This window comes from Calliphora vicina, chromosome 3, assembly GCF_958450345.1.
Source record: "Calliphora vicina chromosome 3, idCalVici1.1, whole genome shotgun sequence".
NCBI classification, from domain to species: Eukaryota; Metazoa; Arthropoda; class Insecta; order Diptera; family Calliphoridae; genus Calliphora; species Calliphora vicina.
In genome coordinates, this window is record NC_088782.1 from 19,594,790 (window position 1) to 19,606,930 (window position 12,141).

Sequence of the window (12,141 nt, forward strand, 5' to 3'; positions counted from 1 at the left end):
ATAAATATTTGTTTTAACGATATGAACGTTTGAATAACTGTAAATATATTCATATTCGTTATATTTTTCTAAAACACATTTAATTTATTTGCATAATTCCTATTTATAACAGCCCTTTTAACTATACGTGTTGATTTAAAACAAAACAAAAATCCACAATAATAAATCCATTATTACAATATTTGTTTAAAAACATAATTTTCAATTTCATCATCATCATCATCTCAACTCTCCACATAATTAAGACATCACATAAAACATGCGTATGAAAATGAAATTCTTACTGACAGATACAAATCAAACCTACAGATACGAGAGAGATACAATTGTACTCGAATCATTTTCATCACCGTGCATGCGTATGCATAAACATTTAACTAATGAGCCATTGTTCTCCCAAAGGGGCTCAAAAGCTGGTGAATAAACGGAATTATCATTACAAACTGATAGAGCGGGCTTAGACTGATGATATACAAACGTACATTAAACGGATTGCATTGCTCATGCGGAAATATTGCGCATAAAACGCGTTAAAAAATCCGTTGTAACAAAAAAACAAAAACAAAACAACCATAATAAACATAAGTAGTGTTGAGAGTCTAGTGGAAATATTTATGTATAACTTTACCAATAATTGCAACATTCATATTTACACACCTGTTTTGATAATAAGTGTGAACGTGCAAACAACAATGTCTAAAACAGCTAATGACACTTAGGTTTTTTGTTTTCAATTATTTTAGCTTCTACTGGTACTAACCCTAACACCGCAAATAAACAAAGTTTCGATAGTTGCTGCGGCCGCTGGTGCAACATCCATAGATTTAACCACCGTTTATACACCAATTAGTAAAACTACAGCTGCAGTGGCAGCACGCAGTGTTAAAACCAAACTACATAAACAACCCCCACTAGCGCCGCCCACCACCCTGCCACCACACTCAAAATCATCATCACTACAACATCAAGCTTTAAAGTCCTCCGATGATGATTTAAACTTAATAGTGGCCCCCTCCAAATCATACATATCACAATCACCAACAGATTCACCCAAGTTACTGAAACGTTCTGGTCAAACTGCCGAGTTGAAACAAAAGAAACCTCTAAAGGAAATACGTAATCGTACAAAAGAAATTGAGAGATCTTCTAAATTGCAGGTGGAAGTGGTAAGTTAATGCTTTTGTTTAGTTATTTAAACAGTTATTTATATTTTGTTTATTATTAGCCAGATCATATACCCGACTCTTCGGGTCATATTCCATATCGCATTAGCCGACCTCATCTGCCTCCACCCTCAGCCTCAGATTATGACTCAACCGGTTCTAGTGGATCAACTTCTTCGGACAGTACTGCTTATCATGCCGGTCCACCTTATGAATCGGAAAAATGGCACAGTGAATATTGGGATCGAGACTATGGCAAACAATTTGGCTTCAATAGTACTAGAGTACAACGTAAGTAATTCAATGGAATGTATGTCTTAATAGCCGCCATCAAAAATGGTAGGGAGTATATTGATTTTGGCATTCCGTTTCTAACTCATCAAAATATTTAGTATATATATTTAAGGGTGTGAAGTTAAATTCGTAAGTTAAATACGTCCCACATATATGTTAACTACTTAACATAGCACTGTTAAATAAAGTAAATTTGAAAAACATAGTTTTTTTTTGACAAAAACATAATAAAATTAATTATTTTTATTCACCAATTAAAGAAAATACCTTAAATTTAAACTTTTAGTTAAAAAATAAAAAAAACGTCTTCATATTAAGATTAAAATTACAGTTTGAATATGTAGTATTCAAGTTCATTGGCGGGCCACTTAGGACAGACCTGAATGGGGTTTGGATATGGTAGGTGAAAGCTGGGAGGGAGTAGATATCAATACTATATAGGGTATACCCAGTTGTTTCTCAGGGAAGGCGCTACAAGGGGCGGAATTTGTTCGATTACTTTGTTTACATTAATGTTCAAAGCGTTATAGGGGCCATTTAGGACAGACCTGAATGGGGTTTTGAGATACCGGGTGAAAGCTGGGAGAGAGTAGATGTCAAAATTATATAGGGCATATCCACTTCTTTCTCAGGAAGGGCGCTACGAGGGGTGCAATTTGTTCCAAAATTGTTGTAATGTTAAAAGTGTTATAGGGGCCATTTAGGACAGACCTGAATGGGGTTTGGATATGGTGGGTGAAAGCTGGGAGGGAGTAGATATCAAAACTATACAGGGTATACCCAGTTGTTTCTCAGGGAGGGCGCTACGGGGGGTGGATTTTGTTGCAAAATTGTTGTATTGTTAAAAGTGTTATAGGGGCCATTTAGGACAGACCTGAATGGGGTTTGGATATGGTGGGTGAAAGCTGGGAGGGAGTACATATCAAAACTATATAGGGTATACCCAGTTGTTTCTCAGGGAGGGCGCTACGATGGGTGGACTTTGTTCAATTAGTTTTTTAACATTTATGTTCAAAGTGGGATAGGGGCCATTTAGGACAGACCTGAATGAGGTTAGGATATGGTGGGTGAAAGCTGGGAGGGAGCAGATGTCAGAACTATATAGGTTATAGCCAGTTGTTTCTCAGGGAGGGCGCTACGATGGGTGGACTTTGTTCAATTACTTTTTTAACATTTATGTTCAAAGTGGGATAGGGGCCATTTAGGACAGACCTGAATGGGGTTTGGATATGGTGGGTGAAAGCTGGGAGGGAGTAGATATCAAAACTATATAGGGTATACCCAGTTGTTTCTCAGGGAGGGCGCTACGGGGGGTGGATTTTGTTGCAAAATTGTTGTAATGTTAAAAGTGTTATAGGGGCCATTTAGGACAGACCTGAATGGGGTTTGGATATGGTGGGTGAAAGCTGGGAGGGAGTACATATCAAAACTATATAGGGTATACCCAGTTGTTTCTCAGGGAGGGCGCTACGATGGGTGGACTTTGTTCAATTACTTTTTTAACATTTATGTTCAAAGTGGGATAGGGGCCATTTAGGACAGACCTGAATGAGGTTAGGATATGGTGGGTGAAAGCTGGGAGGGAGTAGATGTCAGAACTATATAGGTTATACCCAGTTGTTTCTCAGGGAGGGCGCTACGATGGGTGGACTTTGTTCAATTACTTTTTTAACATTTATGTTCAAAGTGGGATAGGGGCCATTTAGGACAGACCTGAATGGGGTTTGGACATGGTGGGTGAAAGCTGGGAGGGAGTAGATACCAAAACTATATAGGGTATACCCAGTTGTTTCTCAGGAAGGGCGCTACGAGGGGTGCAATTTGTTCCAAAATTGTTGTAACGTTAAAAGTGTTATAGGGGCCATTTAGGACAGACCTGAATGGGGTTTGGAAATGGTGGGTGAAAGCTGGGAGGGAGTAGATGTCAAAACTATATAGGGTATACCCAGTTGTTTCTCAGGGAGGGCGCTACGAGGGGTGGATTTTGTTGAATTACTTTTTTAACATCTATGTTCAAAGTGTTATAGGGGCCATTTAGGACAGACCTGAATGGGGTTTGGACATGGTGGGTGAAAGCTGGGAGGGAGTAGATGTCAAAACTATATAGGGTATACCCAGTTGTTTCTCAGGGAGGGCGCTACGAGGGGTGGATTTTGTTGAATTACTTTTTTAACATTTATGTTCAAAGTGTTATAGGGGCCATTTAGGACAGACCTGAATGGGGTTTCAACATGGTGGGTAAAAGCTGGGAGGGAGTAGATGTCAAAACTATATAGGGTATACCCAGTTGTTTCTCAGGGAGGGCGCTACGGGGGGTGGATTTTGTTCCAAAATAGTTGTAATGTTAAAAGTGTTATAGGGGCCATTTAGGACAGACCTGAATGGGGTTTGGATATGGTGGGTGAAAGCTGGGAGGGAGTAGATGTCAAAACTATATAGGGTATACCCAGTTGTTTCTCAGGGAGGGCGCTACGAGGGGTGGATTTTGTTGAATTACTTTTTTAACATTTATGTTCAAAGTGTTATAGGGGCCATTTAGGACAGACCTGAATGGGGTTTGGACATGGTGGGTGAAAGCTGGGAGGGAGTAGATACCAAAACTATATAGGGTATACCCAGTTGTTTCTCAGGGAGGGCGCTACGAGGGGTGGATTTTGTTGAATTACTTTTTTAACATTTATGTTCAAAGTGTTATAGGGGCCATTTAGGACAGACCTGAATGGGGTTTGGACATGGTGGGTGAAAGCTGGGAGGGAGTAGATATCAAAACTATATAGGGTATACCCAGTTGTTTCTCAGGGAGGGCGCTACGGGGGGTGGATTTTGTTCCAAAATTGTTGTAATGTTAAAAGTGTTATAGGGGCCATTTAGGACAGACCTGAATGGGGTTTGGACATGGTGGGTGAAAGCTGGGAGGGAGTAGATATCAAAACTATATAGGGTATATCCAGTTGTTTCTCAGGGAGGGCGCTACGGGGGGTGGATTTTGTTCAAATACTTTTTTGAAGAATTTTTGTGTAGAAATACGTAAACATTTACGTCCCAGCAAAAACTTCGCTTACAACGGCTACAATGACTTTTTAATAATGTCTCTTTTAATAACTTACTTTTTAAGTAGTAAAGTCTAAAAAAAACAAAATAAACAAACAAAACAAAAAAGCTGTTACTTTTTTTCAATTTGCCCATTTTTTTATTGCACGTTTATTTTTAGAAAAACAGAAAAGAATATTGCATTACTGTGTGAAAACCATTATTTGATGCACAATGAAATAACTAAGCAGTGGTGTAGTGAGCACAACGGCAGAGTACCAAACAGAAGGTTGCAGGTTCTAATCGGGTCTGCGACTTATTTTTTTTTATTTTTATTTTTTTGTGTAAATAAAAATTCTATAAATAACTCTAACAAAACAACTTATTTCTGGCCAAAATATAAAGGATTACTTTTGGGATATCGCGAACAGTAGAAAAATAAGTAGTTGAATCGTCAAATTCCCCTTATTTTTCGGCTTATTTGTAAGAAAAGTTTTTGCTGGGATATTTTGGACGGAAATAAGTTGTTTTGTTAGTAGAGTTATATAGAATTTTGTATTTGCAAACAAAAAATAAAAAAAAAAATAAGTCGCAGCCAAGAGTCGAACCATCAACCATCCGATTGCTAGTCTGTTGTTGTACTCACTACACCACTGCTTAGTTATTTTATTGTGCATCAAATAATGGTTTTCACACAGTAATGCAATATTCTTTTCTGTTTTTCTAAAAATAAACGTGCAATAAAAAAAAATGGTCAAATTGAGAAAAAGTAACAGTTTTTTTGTTTTGTTTGTTTATTTTATAGTAAAGTCTAAAAAACAAAAACAGTATACCTACTTAAAATGTAAGTTATTAAAAAAGACATTATTTGTAGCTTTGTAAGCGAAGTTTTTGCTGGGTAGTTTGAGAAATTCAGCAGAAACTTCGCTTACAAAGCTACAAATAATGTCTTTTTTAATAACTTACATTTTAAGCAGTAAAGTCTAAAAAAACAAAATAAACAAACAAAACAAATAATCAGTTACCATTTTGGAACAAATTCCACCCCTCGTAGCGCCCTCCCTGAGAAACAACTGGGTATACCTTATATAGTTTTAATATCTACTCCCTCCCAGCTTTCACCCACCATGTCCAAACCCCATTCAGGTCTGTCCTAAATGGCCCCTACAACACTTTGAACATAAATGTTAAAAATGTAATTCAACAAAATCCACCACTCGTAGCGCCCTCCCTGAGAAACAACTGGGTATACCCTATATAGTTTTAATATCTACTCCCTCCCAGCTTTCACCCACCATGTTGAAACCCCATTCAGGTCTGTCCTAAATGGCCCCTATAACACTTTTAACATTACAACAATTTTGGAACAAATTCCAACCCCCGTAGCGCCCTCCCTGAGAAACAACTGGGTATACCCTATATAGTTTTGATATCTACTCCCTCCCAGCTTTCACCCACCATGTCCAAACCCCATTCAGGTCTGTCCTAAATGGCCCCTATAACACTTTGAACATAAATGTTAAAAAAGTAATTCAACAAAATCCACCCCTCGTAGCGCCCTCCCTGAGAAACAACTGGGTATACCCTATATAGTTTTGGTATCTACTCCCTCCCAGCTTTCACCCACCATATCCAAACCACATTCAGGTCTGTCCTAAATGGCCCCTATCCCACTTTGAACATAAATGTTAAAAAAGTAATTGAACAAAGTCCACCCATCGTAGCGCCCTCCCTGAGAAACAACTGGGTATACCCTATATAGTTTTGATATCTACTCCCTCCCAGCTTTCACCCACCATATCCAAACCCCATTCAGGTCTGTCCTAAATGGCCCCTATCCCACTTTGAACATAAATGTTAAAAAAGTAATTGAACAAAGTCCACCCATCGTAGCGCCCTCCCTGAGAAACAACTGGGTATACCCTATATAGTTTTGACATCTACTCCCTCCCAGCTTTCACCCACCATATCCAAACCCCATTCAGGTCTGTCCTAAATGGCCCCTATAACACTTTTAACATTACAACAATTTTGGAACAAAATCCACCCCCCGTACCGCCCTCCCTGAGAAACAACTGGGTATACCCTATATAGTTTTGATATCTACTCCCTCCCAGCTTTCACCCACCATATCCAAACCCCATTCAGGTCTGTCCTAAATGGCCCCTATAACACTTTTAACATTACAACAATTTTGGAACAAAATCCACCCCCCGTAGCGCCCTCCCTGAGAAACAACTGGGTATACCCTATATAGTTTTGATATCTACTCCCTCCCAGCTTTCACCCACCATATCCAAACCCCATTCAGGTCTGTCCTAAATGGCCCCTATAACACTTTTAACGTTACAACAATTTTGGAACAAATTGCACCCCTCGTAGCGCCCTTCCTGAGAAAGAACTGGATATGCCCTATATAATTTTGACATCTACTCTCTCCCAGCTTTCACCCGGTATCTCAAAACCCCATTCAGGTCTGTCCTAAATGGCCCCTATAACGCTTTGAACATTAATGTAAACAAAGTAATCGAACAAATTCTGCCCCTTGTAGCGCCTTCCCTGAGAAACAACTGGGTATACCCTATATAGTTTTGATATCTACTCCCTCCCAGCTTTCACCTACCATATCCAAACCTCATTCAGGTCTGTCCTAAGTGGCCCGCCAATGAACTTGAATACTACATATTCAAACTGTAATTTTAATCTTAATATGAAGACGTTTTTTTTTATTTTTTAACTAAAAGTTTAAATTTAAGGTATTTTCTTTAATTGGTGAATAAAAATAATTAATTTTATTATGTTTTTGTCAAAAAAAACTATGTTTTTCAAATTTACTTTATTTAACAGTGCTATGTTAAGTAGTTAACATATATGTGGGACGTATTTAACTTACGAATTTAACTTCACACCCTTTATATATTTTGGGTCCTCATAGGATTCAAAGATGATCAAGCTATGTCCGTCTGTCTGTTGAAAACACGATAGGGCAGAAAAATACTCTCTGTTGATAAGGTTTGTTTGACATTGAAAATTAGCAATATAGAACCATGACTTCACCTAGCCCCCATAAAAAGTATACTCTGAAATTATTTATACTGTAAAGTATGGACAACATTTGTTCTTAGTCCACAACATTTGTCCTTAGTCCGCATACAAGGTCCTCCTAAGAAAATAATAATTAATATCGCGATGCAATTGGACAATTCTTTATCGATTAAATAAAAAATTACATTGGATTTCATTAATCAAATGTACATTTTTGTCGTTTTCAAAACCGATTTATATTGAATTTGTCATTCTGTTTGTAAAACATCAAAATACTTGTTGCAGACCCAAATTATTATATGTATTTTGGGTTCTCCTAAGACGATCTAGCTATGTCCGTCTGTCTGTCTGCACAGTGGGACAGAATCAAAATTTTTGGGAAATAAATCTGGCATTTCTAACCGGCTGGTCCGATCGGTATAAAATTCGACGTGGGCGTATCCAAGGAGTATCTAAGTTTAAGTTATTAAAAAGGGCCCTACAGATAATCCAGGGGCGGCGCTATAGAGGCTCAAAGTAGGGTACCTTCGACATGTAAAATTTTAAAACACGTGCAATTTTTTGGTTTCACATCCGACTTCAAAGATAATTAGATAATTATAATTTCCGAGTTATAGGCATTTCAAAATTGAAATTTTAAAATTTTCCAATACCTTGGTCCTCATTTATAAAAATATAGGTCGTAATTTTGGACCGAATGGACTCGAATTTTTTGGTTAATTAGACAATTAAATTGCAAATATCATACAAAAGATTTCAGAGTAATATCAATTATGGATCCAAAAATAAACGATTTTCAATTTAAATATTCAAAAAATAGTTTTGAATATTTAAATTTTTGCTGTTTTTTTGGACAAAAAGGTGACTTCACTCTTTTTTTATTAAAGAAAAACTTTCTTTAAGAACATATAACAATTTTATATTTTTCTATAAGGTATCTTTATGGAGAACATTTTGGTGTAAAAAACATGTCCCATTTTTGGAAAATGTCGCCCCTACGTCCTTTGGAATTTGACCTATTTTTTATCAAACATTCAACTTTGGGCCACATGTTCTAAAATCCCAAAGCTGGCATCAGAAAACGAAAAGCAGCTTTGGAAACCTATATGTGTTTCCTATTTATCGCCAAGTGTGGACCCTAGGGGCAAAATTGTAAAAAACACCATTTTTGGGATTTTCGTTTAAATTTTTAGGAATTTTTGACCTTTTGACAAATTTTTTTACACCTTGTTATTTAGAATGACAAACTTAAAAAACGCTGAAAACTTCATTGAGTTTCGTTAATAACTAAAGATTTTATGACATATTACATATTTATTGATAGTCTAAAACTAAAATTTGTAATATTATTGCAAATATTAGGAACAATTTGATCCATATTTTTTCCGAGCTATATTTTTTGTTTAGATAAATTAATTTGTGGTCTTCCAAAAAAAATTTCAAGTCAATATCTCAATTAGATTCAAAAATATTCCACTTTAAAACTCCGTCCTTCAAAAATATTTGTCTTTTTCATATCAAAAATTTTGTATAAATTTTCTGGATTATTTGTAGGGCCCATTTTACTTTACACGCTTTTGCATTAAGTTCTATTTCCGGATCATATAAAAATTGTATATAGTCCCAAGGAAAATTTGTTTGTACAACAGAAAAAATATAAGGACTTTTTTGGGAAAAAAAAATTTAAACATACGGCCCTTTTTACATGTTCCAGCTTCGGATGCATGTAACTTTTTATAAGGGCGAGATAACTGTTAGTAAGTTTATTTTATATTATTTAGAATTTTACCGCCAATATAGCTGATATTTTAAAAATAAATTCCGACCCTCCGTAGGCCCGCCATATCTAAAAAACCATTAGATATGGCGGGCCAAATTAAAAAATAAATAAACCTGAATATCTCTTCAACTAATAGAGATAACTTACATATGTAAGCATATTTTTCCGATCGGTATGAAATTTGCATCAAAGTTAAATGGATAGTAATTCAGACACAATTTTTCAACAAGATCGGTCAAGAACTCTCTGAGTTATAGGGGGTCAAAATTTTAAATTTTAGCCAAACATGTGTTTTTTCTCATCCATGTAACTTATTACCTATTATTCTTAGCAAAATGTGTCCCAAATAGTTTAGATAGCTATTTCTTCAATCTTTCGAAAAAAAAATATTTAAAAAATAAAATTTTTTAATAATTTTTTTCCGAAATCAAAAACTTTTTTGACTTTTTTTTTCAAAATTTACCCTTTTTTTCTTAAAATAAAGCTTAGATATTTTATTTGAAGACCTATTTGGTCGCTTAGTGGGATCAAAACGAGCTATTTTTGACTTTTTTTTTTGCAAAATCAAAAACTTTGTTGACTTTTTTTCAAAATAGGCCCTTTTTCAAATTTTTTTTTTGCTCAAGCTTAGGATTTTTTCTTGAAAACCTTTTAGGTCGCTTAGTGGGATGCGAGTGGGATATCTATCAAAATAAATATTTTGTAACTCAAGACATAGAATTTTTGAATTTTTTTTTGCAAAATTTAACTTTTTTTTCCAAAATGGGCCCTTTTTTAATTTTTTTTGCTCAAAAGAAAGCTTAGGTCAATTTCTTTATGAGCTTTTTGGTCTTGTAGTGGGATTCGAGTGGGATATATATCAAAATAAATGTTTTATCTCAAAAATTGTATGTCTTGAGTTAGAAAACATTTATTTTGATATACATATATCCCACTCACATCCTACTACGAGACCAAAAAGCTCTAAAAAGAATAGACGTAAGCTTTCTTTTGAAAAGAAAACATAATTTCCTACAATTTGATATATAATAGTTATGTATATCTTATGTTTTCCACTAGCCATATTATTGCGAATATCATTTAAAATATAAGAGAAAATTATATATATACCGGAGGTACCCCACTTTAGGGCCTTGAAGATCCCTTCCCTTGTTATTTAAAGGGTAAATTTAAACTCAACTACACCTACTCTATAGCCAGTGGAAATTTTATTAAAATCGGACTATCGATTTATAAGTTAAAGAGTTTTGTCCTCCCACTGTGTTTAGTTTATAATTGAGAAGGAATATTTATTACACATCCCGTTCCCGAGTTGTTAAATACCTTTCCATTATTATATTTCAGATATCGAAGCTGAGTGCCAGGATGATTATATGAAAATTCGTATTGGTTACAATGGTTCCTTTAGTGGTTTAGTTTACTCTGCAGGCTATGCTTACGACCCCGATTGTATGTACATCAATGGCTCGGGAAGAGATTACTATGAATTTTATATACAACTAAACAGATGTGGTACTTTGGGTAAAAATGCTTTGCACGATGATAACCGTAAAAATCCTACGGTAATTTAACTTAAGATATTTTTCAATTAAAAAAAAAATTATATCAAAATCCTTTTTAGAATTTCATGTGGAATACCGTAACCGTACAATACAATCCTTTGATCGAGGAGGAATACGATGAGCACTTCAAGGTGACCTGTGAATATGGTTATGATTTTTGGAAGACGGTGACATTTCCCTTTCTAGACGTGGAGTGAGTATATGAGAGCATTTTGATTGTTTTATTTTAGATAATTATGATGAGAAACAAAAAATTTATTAGAAATTTAAATGAATTTGATTCACAACGTAGGGTGGCCACCGGTAATCCAGTTGTCTTCACCCTAAGTCCGCCCGAATGTTATATGGAGATACAAAATGGTTATGGCATAGGTGGGCCAAGAGTGACGGGACCGGTAAGGGTGGGCGATCCCTTGACCTTGATTATTTATATGAGAAGCAAATATGGTGAGTATTAGGACTAAATTAACAACTAAAGCAACAGGTTCAGACCTGATACTCCAGTTGTTTAAACCAAAAAATTCATAAATTATTCAATAAATTGTTTGTTAGATGGTTTCGATATTGTGGTCAATGACTGTTTTGCCCATAATGGAGCTAATAAACGCATACAACTGATTGATCAATATGGCTGCCCGGTGGATGATAAGTTAATTTCTCGATTCCGTGGTTCCTGGTCGGATTCGGGAGTGTTCGAGACACAAGTATATGCTTATATGAAGACCTTTAGATTTACCGGTTCTCCAGCTTTGTATATAGAATGTGATGTGCGCATGTGTCATGGCAGATGTCCGGTAAATATACAAATTTCCACAAATCATAAATCATTTCTAACAATATTTATACCCAATTTAGAGTCAACCCTGTCATTGGCGTAACTTGAAAACCGTTACTAAACGTGATGTTTCCAACATTACTATGGATACCACGTCCACTGCGGCTGTGGCTGATGTTTTAATAGACACAACCGAGAAACCGGAGACTTCGCTATCGGAAAATGTTAATCTCTTCCAGTCTTTAAGGGTGTTGCAGGAAGGCGAAGCTGATGATGATGGTTTATATGCCCATGCCCGACGCTTAGAGCCCAATCCCAATCAAACCTGTTTAAAAACCACAACTTTTTCTGCTATGACAGCCACTTTTTCGGTAATGCTTTGCATTCTAGCCGCTTCTCTAATGGTGGCCTGTTCCCGTTTGAAACAACGCAAAAAGCAGTCTTCATTATATGACACCTATGTTACACACAAAGGACAAATTGATTGAGTCT

General features: G+C 36.0%; 1 protein-coding gene across 1 annotated transcript; it reads left to right on the forward strand.

Moving 5' to 3' along the window:
• Positions 1-259: 259 nt before the first annotated feature.
• Positions 260-12,141, forward strand: LOC135954144 (uncharacterized). Its single transcript, XM_065504218.1, has 8 exons — positions 260-412; positions 744-1,166; positions 1,226-1,454; positions 10,657-10,874; positions 10,934-11,067; positions 11,167-11,321; positions 11,427-11,668; positions 11,730-12,141. Exons 1-8 carry the CDS (start codon positions 260-262, stop codon positions 12,135-12,137), a joined length of 1,962 nt encoding a protein of 653 aa, XP_065360290.1. The 3' UTR covers positions 12,138-12,141.